This window comes from Poecilia reticulata, linkage group LG3, assembly GCF_000633615.1.
Source record: "Poecilia reticulata strain Guanapo linkage group LG3, Guppy_female_1.0+MT, whole genome shotgun sequence".
NCBI classification, from domain to species: domain Eukaryota; kingdom Metazoa; phylum Chordata; class Actinopteri; order Cyprinodontiformes; family Poeciliidae; genus Poecilia; species Poecilia reticulata.
The window spans coordinates 20,623,619-20,644,654 of NC_024333.1; the positions used below are offsets into that span (position 1 = coordinate 20,623,619).

The following is a 21,036-nucleotide window of genomic DNA, read 5'->3' on the forward strand; positions in this document are numbered from 1 at the left end:
TTAGCACAGGGATGCATTTTTGGGCAATATGGATTTACAGCCTGCCAAAATATTCATCCCCTCTCTATTCCCCTCAAATTTTATCCAATTGATTTAAAACTTATAACAGCGGTTCCTGGAGCTACTATCATTATGTAGAAAAGGTTATTTCACTCTTAATTCTTTAATTCTTCAAATTAGCACTGGGATGCGTTTTTGGGCAAAATTTCCAGCCTGTCAATATATATATAGTGGTTAGTGGTTAACGACTCACTTATCGTGCAGGTGTAACCTGGTTAGGAGCTTTCGCGCTCTCGCAGTCACGCATCACGCTTATTATTTTATTATTATTAATAATTTTTCCGGTTACATTAAGCACCAAACCGTATCAAATGTTTTGCCCACTTAGTCAGACAGAGTTAATGCGCGCGGCCACCGGACATCTGAAAAACCAGAAACTCGACCAACCAAAATATTTTGTGTGTCCCCTTGTTAAAAACTCAACAGACACGAAATGAAAGAGCTACTAAAGCCACATTAGGAGCATTGAATTAAATCTCGCATTTGTTGCGCATTTCTGCGTAGTGCAGCGGATTACCACATCATGCAGGGCCGGTCCAAGGGTGTATGAGGCCTGGAGCAGAATATGACTTTTGTTGCTAAAAACATCAGCACCTCTAACAGCTTCTGTGTTAGATTAAGTGAAATCTAGGACAGAGGGAGTAGTTTAACTGGCAAACCTAAAAAGCAATAAATTACAACTGCAGTTTACTAATTTGTATTTGTGAACAAACGGAGCTGAAACTCAAAGATTAAACTCGACATCAGATTGTAGCTGTGGTAACAAACCAATCTGACAATGAATATTGTTCTTTTAACTTCCACAAAATAAACTTGCCAGCTCCTTAAAATCTTACATATAAATGTTAAATCATTTAAAGTTTTTTAATTTATATATGCTGAAACCATTATGTCAAATTTAGCAGCAATGATGATCTCAATAAACAAATGCTACATTTATATATCGGTGGTCTATGTTTAAATATTAGCATTTATGGGGCCCCTGAAGCTCTGGGGGGCCTGATGGAGCCTCTGACTTCATTTGGATTTCACASAAGTGGACATAATTGATATTCATTTTAATTGTATTTTTTGATTAGTTGTTTTTAAGACTGGTTGTGGGTTTATATAGCAGTTCACTGACAATGTTTTCCCATAACATATAATTACCCACTGATATTTTTACTTTTATTGTCTACTTAACATCTTTTAATACAAAAACACGGTGGACTGCCGGTGGACCGCCTCGGCGCCCAACCACCGGGCTTAGCAGGTTTTCTGGGGGAAACCCTGTATCTTGTTATGAACTCCTTTAGAAAAATGTCTTCTCTTTTTACTCTTTGTGCAGAACGGGCTTTGTACAGCTTCGAGTGCGCTTTTCACCCTTTATTCAGCCTAACATCAGGAACCAGCCAGCTGGACTATTTGCGACCAGAAAACAGGTTGGTTGTGTCCTTTTTTTTAATTTTTATCTCCTACGTTTGGTGTTGGGAGGCGTCAGTTTGACCCCAGATTAACATTTTGAACGTAAATTATGCTTTATGGCTCAGCAGTCCAGTAATTTAATAATCCTTGTTTGCAGAGCATTTTATCTGGCTCTTTATAAGCACATGATGTTCCTGGAGAAGAGAGGATGCCCACGGACCGCTTTGGAGTACTGCAAACTGATCCTTTGGTAAAAGAAGAAAACGTGTGATTTCCACAGTCTTTTGAAAGTCAAAGCTAACAGAATTTAACTTTGAATTATTACGGGTTTATTTAAATTCATTTCTGACTAGGCATTTTGTTTCTTAAAAAGGAAATTCAAACAGCAACTATTACGATACATGCAGGATATTCTTTAAATAAGCAAGACATAAATATGCATTCATTAACTGATCTGCTGCACATTGCCTGAAATTTAGATGGACATTTGCCCAAATGTTTGTGTATTGCGTGCAATATTGTTATTCTGGTTTTGCTGCACTTCCTGAAAAATGTTGTAGATCTCCTAAAAGTGATTTTCCAAAGTAGATCTACACACTAGATGAAAATTCCTGCAGAATTTCAGTATTTGATGTTACAGTTGCACTGGATGCAATATTTAGAAGAGTAGTTTATGTAAAGTCCCATGAGCTGCTGCTCTGCATGCCAACATTACTGTTCTTGGCAACAATGTTCATTCCTCTTAATCTTTTTAATGTTTTTCTTTTTTTTTTTGCCTTTTTGGGAATTTCATCGAAAGACCAGCACAAAATATTGCATAATTATGAAGCGAAAAGTTAAGGATGTTTTCAACACTTTTTCAAATCTGAAAAGTGAGTCAGATATTTGTATTCAGTTCACTCTGAAAGCAATGTCTCTCAATGAAAGCACAGAATTAGTCAGACAAGATTAGCGATCAAACGGCATCATAAAAACAAAGTAACACAGCAGACAGGTCAGAGATGAACTTGTGTAGAAGTTTAATTCGGGGTTAGGATAGAAAACTGGGTCCAAAGTTATAAGACTGTGAAGAACACAGCGGATCGCTGCTGTCCGTCTACATTAACAGGCTGGATCAAGGAAGAAGGTGCTTTAGTCAGATATATTAACATTGTCTGTCATGCTTGATCTGTACCTCTGATTTAAAATTGATTAAAATTTTCCTTAGATAAAATATTTATATAGGTTCTGATGCTTTATTACACATAAACAATTACATGAAACATTTTTGACAGTTTTCCGTAAATCGTTATAAAAGAATATTAGACTTCTCATCATATTATGTGAACATGTTTCTAAGTGCTTTAAGCGACTCTTTTACTCGTGGTTTTGTGTCTCACAGTTTAGACCCAGACTCCGACCCGCTTTGCATGCTGCTGCTCATCGATTTCCTCATGCTTCGTTCCAGAGAGTACAAGTCTCTCCTTCAGCTGTACCAGGACTGGGAGGTAAAATTGGGGCCTTTGTGTGCACCACTTAACTCCTTAGAAATCGGATACTGAAATTGTTTTTTTTTTATAACTCTTTTTTTTCAGGAGCATAGAAATCTGTCTCAGCTGCCAAACTTTGCATTCTCCTGCGCGCTCTGTCATTTCCACCTGAGTCAGCAAGAAGATGTGGATCCTGAAGAAAGCGACAAACAGAGACGACAAGCTGACCAGATGCTGCAGAGCGCTCTCATAATGTTCCCTGGAGGTTAGATGAAATCTTTCACATACCCTGTGTTTAGGAGGACAACTTATAGAGAGGTTTTCATCATGTATTTCCGGCTGTAATTGTGTTGTTTTGCAGTTTTGATGCCTTTGCTGGATCTATGCACTGTTCAGCCTGACAGCACAGTCTCTTCCCATAGCTTCTTTGGCCCAAAGAGTCAGAGAGGGTAGGTCTCCTTTTTCTTCCTAATGTAGCGCATAACCCGCACATGCTATTACATAAATGCTGCATGCTAAAATTGATCTGTCCACACTGTATAACCAAGAAAAAAAACAACTTTATGTAACATATGCTGCAGATAAAGATCATTGTATCAAATCTACCAAACGCCATGTGTCTGCAGGCAGCCACCAGCTTTGGCTGAGCTCACGGCTCTGTATGTGGGGAGAACGTACAGCCTGTGGAAGGAGGCGGCGGTAATGCTCTGGCTGGAGGAGTCTGTGAAGGAGGTGCTGCGCCGGGTCGATGCCAAAGAGGCTCTCATAGAGGACTGCCAGAACAAGTAAGCTGTACACTTCCTGCTTGCTCGCCATCACTCGTATTTCTGCCGGCTTTGTGATGACGAGCCGTGTTAAGTAAAAATGCCAATACTTAGACCAGCCGTATGTTGCTTAAAGAGCCAAGTGGGTACAATGTATTTATTCACTGATGAACTTGGACTCTATATTAATAGTTCATTAATTTTGATAAATGATGTCATTTATTGCTCTGTTCTAGGAGAAAGGAGAGATACCAGAGTGCACCAAGAAACATCCATCGCCATGTTCTCCTGTCTGAGATTAAAGAAGCCACCTCGACTCTGCCTCTTGTAAGAAGTCACCAGCTGAGCTTCCAGTGACATTGCTTTTCAGAAAATTGAAGGATCAGGCTTTATGTGCTGATGTCAATATCAGGTTTTCTTTAAATTGGATTAAATTTGATATCAAAGCACAATAAAACATAATGTTCTTAGGTAGTTTTAATACAACAATGAAGGAAGGAAATATCCTTCATATTTCCATATCTTTAACACTTTTTTTTACTTATTAATACCATAAAAGTTGCATTAAAACACATGGTGTGAACGGAAAATGTTAGGAGTTTGTAGTTTTGGTGGGTTTATTAAACAGATAAACAAATCCATATCTGAGCTCATTTATTGGTTCTCTCTGAAGATATCTTAAAAATCTCCTGCACAGATGTTTTCCAATATGGCAAAACTTGCTCTACTTGTAGCAGGCATGTCGATTGAGGCATGTTAGTCTGATTGTGTCGGAGAAGCTGACCAGGCCCGACTCCTGATTCGCTGTCATCACCACCMTGCAGTTTGTGGTTTTCATGTCAGCTGTACCGAATAAAAGCTGCAGTAAAACATTGTGGTGGAACCTGCCATAATTTTCACATTACGTGCTACTTCATGCGAGTCTGTTGGAGAGCATTAGTGAATAAACAGCAGAATGAAGATTTAAGACGCACAGCAGTGAAAGTTGTAAAGAAGTTTAAAGCAGCTTTCAAAGCACTTCTTAAGCTTTCACATGAAAATGGGAAGAGTATGGCACAACTACACCTGGTGAAGTGCAGCATCACAGTTCACTCTTCTCTTGCACTGCTGTTCTGTCTGTCATAGATGAGGCACTGATTTTAATAACTTTATTCTAACTATAAAATGTAATGACTAGTTTTGGTTGGTCTTAAGTCTTGATCAGCTCATCCCTGCGTTATAGTTTCCTATTTTCCTATTATTATTGCCGTCAACACCAACAGGCTGATGGAAGCAACATTTCCACAGCTCCAGCACACAGATTACAAATTTCAATATATCCTCATGCTCTGTGTTTTTTATTTATTTATTTTTCCTTCTTTAAACCGACACGCAAAAAACCCAGGCTCCACTCCACAACAAAGTTTACCAACTCATGATCCAAACCTTGAGAACAGACTCGTGTTTCTTCTATTTAAAGTCCAGACATTTTGTTGGGTGTGATGAACTCTCTGTTCTTTCCATGCTGCAGATGAGCGTAGCCATCAGCAATGCTGCAGAAAGTTTAAAAAGCCAGTTATTTTTTCAAAAGTGATGATTAAAAAAAAATGTACGGTATATTTCTAACTCCTGTAGGAGGTGACCACTCAGCCCGTGATGGGTTTTGACCCTCTGCCTCCACTGGACTCAGTGATTTCATACACCAGACCAGAAAGGTGATGTGATGCATTCATGTGCATGCATTTCTGATCTTCATAGAACAAGCATTCTTCTAACTTTAGTTCATTATAAATTTAAAGCGTTGTCCCGATTTAGTGATTTTTGTGTCTTCACATTCAGGCAGCATGTTGGTGCATCCAATGAGAGCACGCTGTCGCTGTTTTTCCGCTCTTTGCTCCCAAACTTCAACCTTCAGGTGAGTTGCACAAGTTCTGCTGCTGGATTCTTGGAAAGATTAAATCGTTTAAATTACGTGCTATAAATGGCGGAACAAAAATCACAAAGAAGACCCACATTATTACCCTGATGTCGACTCGGTGCCTTTCAGGAGTAGTTTGTGAATTTCTCTCTCTACGCTCTAAAGAGGAAACTGCTAATACATCCAAAGACGTTGGCACTGAATATGAACTGAAAGCACTAATTAAGAACTCATGCTGTGCATGTGGAGACGACATGTGATCAGCAGCTGTAAGCCCCACAGACACAAGTTATTTGTCTCTTAACAAATTCTGTTTCTGTGTCCAGAGTTTGGTCATTACAGTCGATATAAACTTTCTTCTTTGACAGGCGGAAAGTAAAGCAGTCTTTAATATTCTTCTTCCTGTAGCCTTAAGGGTTTTTGCAGAACTTCCTGTCACATTTGGACAGAGGGATGTGCTTAACCTCTGTCCAAATAAGAAGCCAAGCGTCTCTTACAGCAAAAATAAGAGAAAGTTGACGTAGTGTTTGGGGGAAAAAAAAGAAATCATAAATGCTGTATTAGAAATCTAAATGCTGCAAAGTTCTGTCCTGGAGATCTTGGTTTTATGTGATGAAACATAGTGCCTGTAAATGAATGACCTGGACATGTGCTATTTTGTTATGGATGCTTCTCTGATTTTATGAGATTTATGCATCGGTGAGTAATTCTTAATGCGTTCACAATTCTGTAAAGTTTCTCATTCCACATTATTACCAGCRAGTCTTTCCTGGCTATTTTTTTTGCAGTGCGCTCTTTAGGTTTCTGGAGATTTTTCAGAGTTTTTCTTTAGACCTTGACTGCTTTTTCAGGCATGTTGAGTACTGACCAATTTCAGGGGAACCTTTGAGTTTAAGCCTATTAATTTTGACATAAAATTCATTCAAGTAGAAAAATTATACTCAAGTGACGACTGTGTCTTTAGGCACTTTTACAGTCCGAGACATGGAGACGATTTAATCCAGCTTCCTAGATAGATTTTGTTATGTTAAATRTGCCCTATTTTAACATAATAACAATTATTAACAACCAACAAAGAGATTTATTTCAAGTACTGGCCACTTGCTGCTTACATTTTATTTAGCGTGACTCGTATTTTGTGATGCGTTTGTTCACAACATGCTGTTTTATCCAGGCTTGTACTGCAAACAAGCAAAGAAYGAAACAGAATCCAAAGAAAAACTTTCATTGCTTTGACAGTCCATGCACCACCAGTGGTAAATCTATCACAGTTTGACAACAATGGATAAAATAAACCCTTTGTTGTTCATTGAATTTGCATGAAATAGAAATGTCCTCTCAGAAAAATTACAAAGATCCTAGCAAATAAAAATGAATAAATCTACCGACCAATACATTTACAAACAGTGATTTGAAAAAGCTTTTGCTCCAATGCAGATTTTTTTTAAATACTCCCGAGTGTTTCATCTCATCTAAGCTATTTCATTTACTACATAATAWGTGACACAGTTGGTAGCTCTGTTGCTACGTCAGGATCATAAATTGGACCATAAATTTTGCTCCCACCAGAAAATCCCGAAGAACAATTTCCAGTTGTCGATTCATGACTTTGAGACAAAGCCAACTTGGGTTGTTTGGCAGGGCTCAGACAGCACATCCGTAWACAAACAAATCTACTAATGCAAAAAATAAAAATAGCAACAAAAAAAAATACACCTGTGTGTGCAGCAAAGATAGCAACATTGTTTTAATTAAATAAATAAATATAGGATTCCTGTAGCAGTTTKTCTGTGTTGGTTGAGCCCAAACTGCTGATTGAGGAGCATAGGAAGTATCATTATAGATGTAAGCAGCAATGATTCTACTTCTATTGAGGCATATGACCTTATGCATGRATGAATCATAATTTCTTCACAGAGAGCTGATTTGAACCAATGACCTTGTTTATCACCGGATTCAATTTGTTCCAGTGTTTAAGGGATTACCATTTAMGTGTGATATATGTTGTGATGTTTTTAGGTCAGCATGTGTTTACTGCTGTTGAATCCCATGTAATAATTTCTCTGAAGACAATCATCGTCATGACCTCTTCATCAATTTAATCTGCTTGCATCGAGGTTGAATCTGTCTTTCCACATTGACTCGCAGGTGCTTGAAATTAGAAATATGTTCCACTRTTTGGTCTGAATTAAATGCAAACCCCTTACCAGATCTTACTCATGAATCTTACGCATGAATCCTCCAAGTATTTTCTGAGTCTGATACTTTTTGCTCTTTTTCTCATAKTTTCACAAATTTTTTATGATGTTGCCTGAGCCTCAAAACCTCAAAAACAYTGTTGTGGTGYATCGTCTCTAGTTTTCCGGTTAGCGGTTACAAAACCGACATAGATACAGCTATTTGGCCGCAGCACCCTGCAGGCCTTGTGGAAACATTTGTGCTGCTAACAGCTAGGAGGAAATATTTTAACACATGCCCTTGACTGATGAAACATTTCCTCCCAAAGCTCATGGTTAGCCTAAAGGGACAACAACTGTAGAGCATCTGTTAAGGCATATGACCTTTTTGCAGTTAATTTTGTCTTCCATTTGCCAGCGTGCTGGTGAAAAGTTAAACAATGAAAACATTCACAAAGTTGTTTGTTTTTTCAGCATGCTTGCTATTAATGAATTTTATTCATTGGGATGATGAAGGACCGCYGTATGGAAATGTCAGCGAGTTCCTTTTCAMTTAGTTATTACTCAACCTCTTTTTTTATAATCCTTGATGTATGGAAAATAAATAAGTGACTGGATGTGTCTTTCATTAGTTGAGCATCTTTGAGTTTTATTTTAACTTTTTACTTTRCTCTAAGGCTTTTAGAAGTGCSAGGAAAAACTTTGTGGCATTTTGGTAGCACATGCTTGCTTTGTGCTAAATAATWAAATTTTTTGATTAAATAAGTCAAACCTTCTTAGACAAGTTGTTTGGTTCATACTTTGACTTGTGTGTGATAATGTTTAATTACAGTTGCTCATTTCACTGAATTTTGATTTGATTGTCTTTTAACTAAATTGCTGGAAGCTGTTTGGATTGTGGTACAGGACATTCGGAAGCTGGTTTTACTGAACTAAARTTGATCATTTTATTTTGTTCAAAGCTCTTATCTGTTGTGTTTTTTAGTGTTTCAGGCTTTTAACATCCCATCTTTGAGAACTGAAAGTTTGTTTGTTTCTTAACAGGAAGAGAACGCTCTTTATAAAAAAGAGCAAAAAAGACAAAATGCTTTTTTGTCTTTTTGGATTTTGTACAAAACTTAATTTAAATGCTGAATAGAATTTTTTGTTTTTGATTGAATCAGGTTTTCAAAGAAGTGAAAAGTTGTTTTGGGTCAGCAGCAGTGCAAAAACAGCTTGACTTGTTCAAAGTGAGCTTTAGTTTTTGTGTGGTAGCGTCGGCTTTCTGTTGACTTCAGAAACATGAAGGTCATGCACCGACCTGCCATCTTTCCGTACATCAACCGCTCTTTGGCTCGCATGAAGTCGGGTTGCAGATGTGACGGGTCCAAAARGATAATCCATACATTTCTCTGGCCAGCAACTGTCTCCAGCTTATTCCTGGAGGATCCCAAAGTGTTCTCAGGCCGGAAAGGCTCCTGCCATCAATACTTGACAAAAACACAAAATACTTGGGATCTTGATCTCTAGAGGCAGAAACTGATCTGAACCTGAAAAAAGAACAGGAGGAGCCTTTTTGTTTGCTTATGAGGCTGCTCTCCTTTTGTTCTGTCAAAATTAGAACAGGGATGAGGTCATCTCCAAATGAAAAGCCCCTTTCTGATCATGTTGTTCATTGATCTACATGTGTTTATCCATCCTTGGGATCAACTGAAAGGTCCCGACATGGAAAGAAGGGCCMAAGTCACACCTTCAGGCATTGTGCCTGTGGTCCATCTCACAAACCCATAACCGCTGAAGACTGTAAGGGGCTAATAGAAGATTGTGGAACGAAGTGATTTGATGCAGAGTAAAGTCAGCTGCAGCAGCAGCAGGAGTCCTCGGTGCTGGCAGCCTGCCCCAGCGTGTGACTGAATGGCTGAGTGACTAATGCTACACAAGTACAGGCCATTTAGCATTTACCAGTGGATGGATGGATCCCCTAGACGGTAATGTTCTTATAAAATGTGCCCTGGTTGGAACCTAAAGGCTGCAGAGTGCTGCTACAGGATGCTGCTTGTGATTGGCGAGCAGCAGAATGACCCTAAACGAGGTTAAGCGGAGACGATGTGTACTCAGGGGTTCATAAGTGTTACTCACTTTCCCTATCTCATCAGTGTTCTTGTAATCCAATGCGTTTTTTGTAGCAGAAAACAAATAGAAACATGAATACATGTACTGCTTTGCAAAAGTATCCACTAAACTTTGACATGTTACAATTACAAAACTCAAAAGTATTTGTTATACTTGGTTATTTAAACAGCCTTATTTAACAAACTATGCAGCCTTACTTTTGCCTTTTTGAAGAAAAATATCTTATGTCACTGCATGATGCTGCCACCACCATGTTTTACCATAGGAGCGGTGTGTTCAGGTCGAGGAGCAGTGTTTTGTGTTCTGCTGAAAATGTTAAAGGTGTATGAATAGTTTTGCTAAACACTGTAGAGATGAGCATCYTGCAGGTCAGCTGAACATGAGTAAACAGACGTGCCCTGCATGTTTCCATCTGCATCCTTCCTGATATTATTATCTACTTAAAGAGAGGAAGAGATATAATATGGATACAAGTAATAAAGTAGAGGGTAATATATATATATGTACTGTCTGGATGTTCTTTACATGTTAGATAGGACACAATTAAGATCTTTTTTTTGTTACAAAAACAACCAATAGAGAATAATCGAGCTGGTTCCTAGTGAAAATATGAAGATCTTTTTTTTTTTCCTCATCTTCAGGGCGGACTGAGACAGGAGGATGACATGGAAGTAGCGCGAGCCGGCCAGGAGCTGAACCAGGAGGTGAACCGTCTGATGGTGGCCATGAGGGACATGCTGGCAAACATCCGCTTCCAGGAGCCGCCCAGAGAGGACAACCCCTACAGGGACGAGGACGAATGGGACTGAGAGAGCAGCGCTCAAACCAGTGTTGGATGCAAAGAGTTGAAATAAAAAACAGAAGATATTTTCTTACGGTTATGAGCAAGTTGGACTTGGACATCGTAATTGTGCTTTTTTTTCTTTTGAATTTGTCCAGAAAGGAACATTTTAATTTGTTCGAACGAGGGGAACTTTCCTGCAACCCCAGAAAACAAACAGGAAGTAAATTATTATGTCTGAGTTTTACTGATCTATCAATGACAAATAACAGGCATCTTTTCTCTTCCTCAGATCATTTTTGCTTGCAGAGAAAATGAACTCCTTTTTATTATTGTGAGAACAATTATGTTTAACTGCAGTTATACATAACTGCTTCAAAATCTAATTTAAAAGCAATTCATTCTTATAGTGGAAAAAATATTATTTGCAAGACATGAAGCAGAGAAAATGTTTATATTGGTTGTGGAACATTAATTAAATATTTAATGTTTTCTTTAAATAACCAAGTCCACCTTTCACTCATTACAGTTTTATTTATCATTAAATACACTGATTAATAAAAAAAAAAAACACTTAATGAAAAAACATTTATTGAAACATGTGCACAGAAAATTTATTAAGGAACAGTGCAATAAAAGCTCATGCTGTAAGGGAGAGCTCACACTGCATCTGTATGAGGACATAAATATATCAATAAATTCATTTTTGGTAGAATTGTTTTTGTTTGAATTTACTGAAAAACAATTTATTTCTGTTTTTTTGTTGTTTGTTTTAAAAACAAATCTGATTTTTAAGTGAATCTTAAGTGATTTCTAAAACTACTGGGCCCAATTCATATCCAAATACAGAATCTTATTTCTTTCCCAAATTCAATTCAAATCAAGACATTAATCCTTCATAGTGAGCAAGCATGTGGTGAAAGTGGAAAGGAACTACAACCTTTTATCAGGGAACAGTGGTCTTCCAATATTTGGCCCTTTGGGGTCCATGTTTTGGCTATTAATAATTTAGTCAATTATGTTTTTAAAAATAAATTTGAATAAAACCAGTACTGTACCTATTTTTCTATCTAGTTGGTTCAAAATCTGCATTAAACTCTACTATAGAATAAAACTAATGGAAAGAAAACTATTCTTCACTTTAAAAACATGGAATTTTATATTCAATAAAACGCTTGTTTGTTTAATCAGATCGGTCGGTTATGATTAGGATGTTAAGCTAACACATCAAAAACATTATTTCACTTGAGCTTAGGTGAATATGAACACAAATTGATGAATAAAATCAGTTTTATATAATAAAAGCACATTATTGACTGCTCAGCATTTTAACAGCTTTGTGCAGGTTCTTTGGAGAAATCTAGAAGTTATAGGAAGTCCTGGTTGCAGTTTACAGCAAATGTTTGACAAAAAAAAAAAAAAAGGTTTTCTGGTCAGATAAGTACAAACTTGAACTTTCCGGCACGACATGCAAATTGCTATGTGAGGTGGGAAACTCATCCTGAGCACAGCATCTCCACAGTGAAGCATGCAGATGGACGGAGAGACCGAGGGACTTCTAATCCCAGATTAGCTGCCTTACAGCCCTTGACTGTTTCACAACATGCAATCCTTCATAGATGGCAAGCACAATGGGACAAAACAGCTTATTGCATAAAACCCAATAAGGTGAATTGAAATTTGTGATGGTCATGTGAAAAAAAGGGGTGGTGTGAATACTTTTGGGAAACACTTACTGTAAGCTTCTTGCTGTGGTTTTCACCCAGTGAAGAGACAGATCAATACAGAAGCTGAGCCGGGAAAACTTTCAATTGGAGATCATCATGCACAAAAGCGAAAGTAAAAAAAAATAAAATAACTTGGAGAAATGTCCGAAAAGAAGAGAAATTCTGCTGAAACCTTCTTTTTCCCCCACTTCCATCTTATTTACGCTCCTCTTCTGCCTTGAAATCCACCCACAATGTCGCCTTGTCAGAGTAACGTTTATATCTAGGTCAATTTACAAGCATTTGATTTTTTTTCCCTATCAGCCCGTTCTGTAGAACTATTAGGCTGAACACAAGCCTGTGAAACTGCAGATATTTCCGTATTTGCTAAATTGATTACCAAAAAGAATATTTTCCTCTCCTCTCTGCCGAGATGCTCAATGTTTTCCCATGGAAGACTTCCTCTGCATGAGAGCAGAACCCTGCTCCTCCCAGCACCACAACAATAAATTATGCTAGAAATTTATCTCTGGTTTTGTTCAGTATTTGTTTCAGTCTGGTCAGGCTGTTTATACAGATGTTTATCTCTGGAGGAAAATGTTGTCATTTCTGATAGGGAGCAGAGGGTCTAAATATAACTTAATTTGACTGAATCATGACTTTGCCTCATGCTGTAGTGTTTCCTGTCAAACCTCCTGCACAAGAAAATAACCCAGTGCAGAGTCGTGATCACTTCTAGCTCATTAGTTTTGAGCGCCTGTGTGGGGTTTTTTTTTCTTTTCCTTTTTTTTCTCCTACATTTTGATTAAATACACACTCACGATAATGTTGGGCAGTGACACCATAATTATTGCCTGTGGTGACATTTGCAGTTTCGTTTGTGTGGGCATGTACACATTTTTCCTTCTACTAAATTTTCCATTAATATGTGTAAGTAGGCCCTGCGATAGACTGGCGACCTGTCCAGGGTGTACCCCGCCTCTCGCCCGAAACGTTGGCTGGAGATGGGCACCAGCACCCCTCCCGACCCCACTGAGGGAAAAAGGGTGCAAGAAAATGGATGGATGGATGGATGTGTAAGTAGATCAGTGTGAGAACATTCAGCCTTTTCTAGGTATGAACTCTCTGCAGAGCATTGCCAGCTGTCTGCTGTTAAATTGGCAGCATTCCCTTACAWTGTATTGGCAATAACATGACTCTGCATTTCTGTATCAGACCTCTCCCCTTTTTTTTAATTGGTATGATGTGATGCTCGAGTGTTTTTATTTTTGAGAAACTGAACTTGGCATTTTCGACAGAATCCATCAAATATAAATAAATGTTTAGAATTCGGCAGCTTGTATTGTATTAGTGAGAACACCGCCGTTTTCTGACTGGTTTAATTCAGCGCTTTCAAGTGGTTRCTTTTAACACCGGTGAAAGTATTTAAAATTCCCATCATACGTAGGTCTTTTCCTTTGGAGCACGTGTGTCACCCACAGGGTCGAGACGCCCTGGGCAGAAAGCCATGTCTCACTTATCAAAATCTTCCAACACTGAACAGACTTTAGGCTCCACAGCAAAACACTGTCAACTAAAGCATATAAAGCAGGTTCTGTTGGGAGTCCTTAATTAGTTGTCACGTTTTATGAAATAAGGAGATTTCTATTGCTTTGAATTCAGGTTGTAAAATCTTTTGGAAGGGTAATAAAAGTTGTTCCTTTCAGCTCTCTGGTAAACTGCAGCCTTCAGATGCGTCAAAGTTTTCTGTGACGATCTCTTGTTGAGAGTAAAATTCAGAACTACAGCATTTGCTTGGTGTTTTTTTTTTTTAATAAGCTTTCTTGTTAATGTCCTTGTTAAGATATAAATATTTTACATAACACTGAACATCGCTGAATCCAAACTCTGAGACAGGACCACATTTCCAACTGACGTCTGAGTGAGAGGAGGAGTTTGGTAAAGTCACTCAGGATCATTTTCAAAATGACTCAAGCAGCTCCCTCTCCATCTCGAACAGACGCCTCCAGTTTTCCCTCTTTACTGTATTGTCCAGAACGGATCGGATGGTTCCAGCAGATCGGATGCGCGAAGACTGAGAATCATGACGGACAAGAGAAACGCGTTCGTGGACAAATCGTGGATGTCTGTCCAAGTGGAGCTGCTTCGATGACGGTGGGGAGAATTTGGAAGAAGAGACGGGATTTTTCAAATGGACAAACGTCTCTCCTGTCTTGGCCTTCACAGCTGAGAACTCCCTGGGTCTTACGGTCGTTTGGGCAAACTCAGCTTTGCTGGGACCAGCTTCCGAGCGATTTGCGAGTTGCCTGATACTCACAGGGACACATCTGAAGCGCAATCATCTTCCCGTGGACTGATGAAACTTAGTCTCCCCCCGTTGTTCCAGGTAAGCTGAAGTCCGTCCGTCGTCATTACTCAGAATTCCGACATGGATTTCAACAACAGCTCCCTGCGCTATCTCCACGTGGAGTTCAACCCGCTGACTGAAATCATGGACGAGAACGAGACGAACTCCACGCTCGGCGAGCGAAGCTCGCCGAGCTGCGTCCAGATCCGCATCCCGCAGGAGCTTTTCCTGGCGCTGGGCATCATCAGCCTGGTGGAGAACATCCTGGTGATCCTGGCGATCATCAGGAACCGCAACCTGCACTCGCCCATGTACTACTTCATCTGCTGCCTGGCCGTGTCCGACATGCTGGTGAGCGTCAGCAACGTGGTGGAGACCATCTTCATGCTCCTGAACGACCACGGCCTCCTGGACGTGCACCCGGGCATGCTGCGCCACCTGGACAACGTCATCGACGTGATGATCTGCAGCTCCGTGGTGTCCTCGCTCTCCTTCCTGTGCACCATCGCCGCGGACCGCTACATCACCATCTTCTACGCCCTGCGCTACCACAGCATCATGACCACGCAGCGCGCCGTCACCATCATCGCGGTGGTGTGGCTGGCCAGCGTCACCTCCAGCATCCTCTTCATCGTGTACCACACCGACAACGCCGTCATCGTGTGCCTGGTCACCTTCTTCTGCATCACCCTGGTGTTCAACGCGGCTCTCTACCTGCACATGTTCGTGTTGGCGCACGTGCACTCGCGGCGCATCACCGCGTTTCACAAAGGCAGGCGCCAGTCCACCAGCATGAAGGGCGCGATCACCCTCACCATCCTGCTCGGCGTCTTCATTCTGTGCTGGGGGCCTTTCTTCCTCCACCTCATCCTCATCCTCGCCTGCCCCGCCAGTCCCTTCTGCAACTGCTTCTTCCGGAACTTCAACCTTTTCCTAATTCTGATCATCTGCAACTCCCTGATCGACCCGCTCATCTACGCGTACAGGAGCCAGGAGCTGCGTAAAACCCTGCAGGAGCTGGTCCTGTGCTCCTGGTGCTTCGGCATGTAGCGGCCCGTTCACGTTGCGGGCAAATTGAGGCAAATTAGGTCGACGTGCGAGCTTTTATACGAAGAACTGTTTCTCTGTGAGGGTTTTATTGGGCGGATTGGTCTCCGAGCTGCACGCAGCACTTACAAGATGAAGGAGGAATCTTATGAAGACGCTTGCTAATGCCAGCATGGAGTTGGGATGAGTTTCATGTGGGAGATGTTGCCGTTTCGTTGTTGCTGATGGAGAACGCTCGATGCTGAATAGTTTTAAGACTTCAGGGTCTTTTCTTTGACAAGAGGATGCTGTCAGACAACTAAAGAGATCTTTAACCTGGTCAGGTTGTTAAAAAAGTCTCTGAACATGGACTTAAAACAAACAAAAAAAAACGAAAATAGTCGTTTAACTTTACATTGTTAAATATCAAAGTCCAGTGAAATATTTGACAGCTGCCTAGAATTTAGGCGGCGAGTAACAAAATATTGTCTGTGATCATTTGTGTCGTCATTTCGTTTGACAATCAATTATTTACAGTGACTTTCTTTATGCTGCAAGAAAATATATTAGATTTCAACATTTTATAAAAGAAAGAAATATCCACCAGCTGATCAGTCAGTTATTCGCGATCTTAAATCTGAAATATATATATTTTTTAAGAGGCCTGAACGGGGATCAGATCCGCGGAACGTTGTCGAATTAAAATATAMGTGAATTATCTTAATGATTATTCAATTCCATAATTCACAAACCAACTCAAAATAAAACAGATATGGACATGCAAGGGCTTAAGTGTATGGTACCAAAGGTGGTAAAAATGGAGGGAGGAAAAAAATAAAATGACGGAGGACGAAGACTAGAAGCGTATGTGGTATTTTACTATAATTAATAACCAACTCAATAATAATAATAATAATAATAATAATAATAATAATAATAATAATAATAATAATAATAATAATAATAATAATAATAATAATCAACAATATTATCTCCATTGCAATAGCTAATAACATCTTTCAGCATTTTTATTGTTTCAGCAAACAATAGAAATTGACCTTGGCTGTAATTGATTTACATTTGTGTTGTTCAAAATGTTCATTAATGTACAATATCCCTAAATAGATAAATCTAAAAGAAAAGAAGAAATATTAAGGGATGTTTCATAATTTACATAACAAAAAAAAAAAAAGAAAAAAAAAGATTTTTTTTTCTTCGAAAAAGACAAAGTTCATTAACTGTACTGATTCAATAAATCGTGGTTCCAATAAAGGTGGGGGATTAAACTTCCTCCCAAAATGCGCCTTGTTCAAATTATCCTTCAGAAATCTTGTTTTCTTAAACAATGCTTGCAGTCAACAACTCTGTCCAAAAATAAAAGTGCGAATGAGACGCAGAGAGGAAAAAAAAAAAAAAACACTGATGGGGGAAAAAAATCACATGAACATCCCAACGCCCGAGGCTCACTGCATGGGACGTTTATGAAAGGAGACTTAATCAAAGTTAGGCTGGATGTATTTCTGGCGACGTGATTCCCGGAAAACTACAAAGACGCGGCGGTTCCGGATTTGACTTTAGTCTGCTCAGGTCTGAACAGCTTTCTGCTAGTGAAGATTATTATTATTATTATTATTATTATTATTATTATTATTATTATTATTATTATTATTATTATTATTGGCCTCAGAGTGAAATTCAGTGGTAAGCTGTGATTATTTTCTTTATTGTGTGTGCTTCTTGTTCTAAAGTTTTATTTGCCGTTTCAAAAATTTCAATTTACGTTTTAGGTTTACGGACGATAACTTGAAAAATGCTTATTTACATTTACCTTTTAGCTCGTCACTGTAGCCAATGAAATCAAAACGCCTGAGCATATTTTTTAAACACAACAAAACCTCCATCTTACCTTATATGTTTTTCTTACACCTGTTCCTAAAATAAACACGTCAATATAAATTATTAATAATACTAACTACTGGACAATAAAATATGTAGCTAAACTTTCTGTGTAAATAGACTAAGCAAAGCCTTAGTTCATTTCGAGGCTAAGGGGCGCCTTTCTGTTTCGACTAAGGAGATCTAAGACTGATCCATTCTCTCATGTAAGGCTTGGAAAATAGATGCGTAATTATGTTTTAAGAGAAATGACTGTCTTTAGTCATTAGACTTGTAGTATTTATTGCTTTTGTATGATTGTAAAACAATCATAGCCATTTCAGGGCCTCTAAAGATTATTTTGTTGTATGTAAACATGCAAATACGTGTCTCTGGGTGTAACATATTTCTGATGAAAGCTGCAGTTTTACCTATTTTAATGTGTGAAATGGTCAGTGTGACACTATTATATATATATATAAAAAAGAGAGTTGACTTTTCTACTCTTATTGTTTTCATAATAAAAAAGTTAAATTTTAAATGTGTTGTTATTTATCCAAACAAAACCTCATTTACTCCAGGGAGTCTTCACATACTTTATGTTGCAGGGCCTGAAAGACGATGCTTGGTGAAGCCACCTTTCATTGCAAACAGAATTGCCATTCTGTGGGATACTTCTACCAGCTTTGCATGTCTGCTGCAAATTTTGCCATTCACCATCTAAAGATTAAAAACATTGGATGAATGATGCCTGGACATCAGTTTTCAAGTCTTGCTATGATTCTCTGACTGGGTCATTCCAACACATCCATCCATCCATCCATCCATCCATCCATTTTCTTTACACCCTTGTCCCTCAGTGGGGTCAGTAGGGTTGCTGGTGCCCATCTCCAGCTAACGTTCTGGGCGAGAGGCGGGGGCCACCCTGGACAGGTTGCCAGTCTGTCGCACATTCCAACACATTATATACTTTAAAATGAATCCCTTCATATTAGTTCTGGTTGTATGTCGAGAGTCAATCTTTGCCTTGGTCCTGAATCTTTTGAAACAAGTTTTCTTTTCAACACCTTGTTTGAGAAGAATTTACCACGAACGCACGAATCTTCACATGCTTACATATCATCTTAATGCTTTAGAGTGGGATGGTAAGGTAGGAACAAAAGACCAAGAAACTGAGGAAAAAAGTTGCATGTTGGGCCATTAACGTTCCAAATAACTGTTAGACCTTGTCTCCATGTCCACGCAGGTTATTTTCTCTCCTACCATCACAAATGTAAGGTTTTGATTTTTCTAAAAAAAAAAAAAAGAAACACTGCGATGTGAACTGGAACCATATGCTTTAGTCAGGTGAGAGTCAGATTGAGAAGTTAGGAGTAAAAACTTCAGGTTTAACACGAAACAAAGGATGATTTGTGGAAAACCACTTCATGCCCGCTGGACTATTTGTGATCCAGTGGATCTGTTTCTCTACCAAAAGCCCCAGAAAGTTTTCTGGACTTCATGGCACCATGGACTCTTTCAAATACCAGGACATTTTAATTAAAGATCTATAAGTCTTTGCCAGTAATCTTGTAATCTTAAAATGGGTCRTCATTGGATTTTTTTAGACCTCTCTAACCCAGAAGAGAGCAACAGGATAGTCCTTATCCAGAGTAACAATATGCAACTACTAAACATTGTTCAACACTGGTGACAATTAATCATCCTTAAGTTTAGATCACATTTGGTCACAAAACTGCAAAAATACTCATTTTATAGTATATGCAGATGAGAAATTACTGGGTGTTTAATAAACCTTCAAACTCACCTTTTAATCTTGAGTGCTTTATGTCAAATCAGTGACACATGTACTACATTATGAAAACTTGCATACGTTTTCTTCTTCATATGAACCCAATAGTGGATCTGATGTGGCGAAGTCACTTGACTTTAATTATAACTAATTAAAGTAGATTAGGGCAGAGTGTGACTGCGTGGGGAACGGCATGTTCAGAGTTAGGCAGAATTATGACTTCCTCTTCCTTTCATACAGCACTGCACAGCTTTGTTCGTAGCACAGACCAAATCTCTCCAGTTGCAATAAATACAACAAAAAACTAATGTAATCACAATTAACTTCCATACTGTTAACTTAAATATTTCAAGATCATCAAGAGCGATGTGTACAATGAACAGCGTTTACAGAATAGTTATTATAATGTAAGCTTCTGATTACATTTATTCATAGAGAGTGTTTTTTTGTTGTTGTTGCTGCTCTTAACATATCTTTATTTGTATAAACACTAATTGCTTCTAGAAAAAATATTATGTTAGACCTTTATTGGGCACTATGTGTGAACTTCCACAATGTTTCTTTATCTTTTGTACCATTTCTTAAATCATTTTTATGTTAGCTGATGCTTTCCAGTGCTTGACAAGCCAACAAGTGGTACATTTCACAGTTAATTATGCTTATTTTTATTGTCATTTCGTGTTTAAAGCTTCAACATGACGCCCTCATGATTACTGTTTCTAGGAAACTGCAAACTGGTTCAAGGTAGGGACTTTTTCTCAGGAAAGTCACTGAATAATGTCATTCAACTCTCTTCAAAGAGCCATTGGCTTTTTGTGAAAAATGTTCACACGTTCAAACGATGAATAAAAATCCCTAGGCAGTGTTAACATTTACAAGACAGTCGTTGTTGTACGCAGGTGGTGGGCATGATCAAAGAAGACAAGATAAAATACTTTGCTGCAATTAGACAGTTTGGTAATGCTCTCGTGGTCCAAGTGTCTACTTTCAGGGGGAATTCCCATTTCATAAGTGATGACACGAAAATGAAGATGCCTCTGTGTTTTTCTTTTGGTTTTACAAAGCTGCTCTGTGAACCATTAGACACCAAGCGGTCATGAAGGAACACAGCAGATTGTTTGAAGTAGGGCTGAAATATAAAACAATATCCAAAGCTTTGAAAAATCTCACATAACACTGTTCAATACATCATCTGAAAATGGATTATTGGTCTCTGCTGTCTGTTACACAGCTAAAAAGCAGGTTGTACAAATACCGACTTAAATCTAACATGGCTTTACATCTCAGGATCAAAATGTCTGGTGTATATCTTTAGTTTATAGTCTTTCCATGCCCTCTTTCTTGTTCTTCTAGTTTTATTGTTGTTGTTATTGTTAATATTATTATTAGCAGTAACATAGTAGAAGTTATAATATTGTTATAACTGGAATATTTTTCTGTCTTATTCCAAATTTCTGTTTAATTTAAAAAGTTTAAACTCTTCAATTTAAAAAGCTAATCCTATGTGAGTGCAGGTTTCTTTTTCTTTTTACCAGCAAGTCTTCCCCCTGAGAGACAATCAGAGATTGTTGTCTATTTTATTCTATTTGAGCCTCAATTAAATTTCAAAGTAAATTCAGCAGGATT

The 21,036-nt window shown here is 38.6% G+C and overlaps 2 protein-coding genes across 2 annotated transcripts in view; both read left to right on the plus strand.

The window, feature by feature from the left end:
- tcf25 (TCF25 ribosome quality control complex subunit) overlaps positions 1-10,905 on the plus strand; it is an 18,991-nt gene extending 8,086 nt beyond the window's left edge. Inside the window, exons 9-18 of the mRNA XM_008405458.2 lie at positions 1,388-1,481; positions 1,622-1,714; positions 2,846-2,951; positions 3,039-3,198; positions 3,295-3,382; positions 3,560-3,718; positions 3,934-4,024; positions 5,312-5,391; positions 5,516-5,591; positions 10,525-10,905. Of these exons, the coding sequence (XP_008403680.1) occupies positions 1,388-1,481; positions 1,622-1,714; positions 2,846-2,951; positions 3,039-3,198; positions 3,295-3,382; positions 3,560-3,718; positions 3,934-4,024; positions 5,312-5,391; positions 5,516-5,591; positions 10,525-10,692 (1,115 nt within the window). The 3' untranslated portion in view covers positions 10,693-10,905. The remainder of the gene's footprint in view (positions 1-1,387; positions 1,482-1,621; positions 1,715-2,845; positions 2,952-3,038; positions 3,199-3,294; positions 3,383-3,559; positions 3,719-3,933; positions 4,025-5,311; positions 5,392-5,515; positions 5,592-10,524) is intronic.
- A 3,378-nt stretch (positions 10,906-14,283) lies between these two features.
- mc1r (melanocortin 1 receptor) lies at positions 14,284-17,179 on the plus strand. Its single transcript, XM_008405459.2, has one exon. It carries the CDS (start codon positions 14,799-14,801, stop codon positions 15,765-15,767), a length of 969 nt encoding a protein of 322 aa, XP_008403681.1. The 5' UTR covers positions 14,284-14,798; the 3' UTR covers positions 15,768-17,179.
- Positions 17,180-21,036: the final 3,857 nt, after the last annotated feature.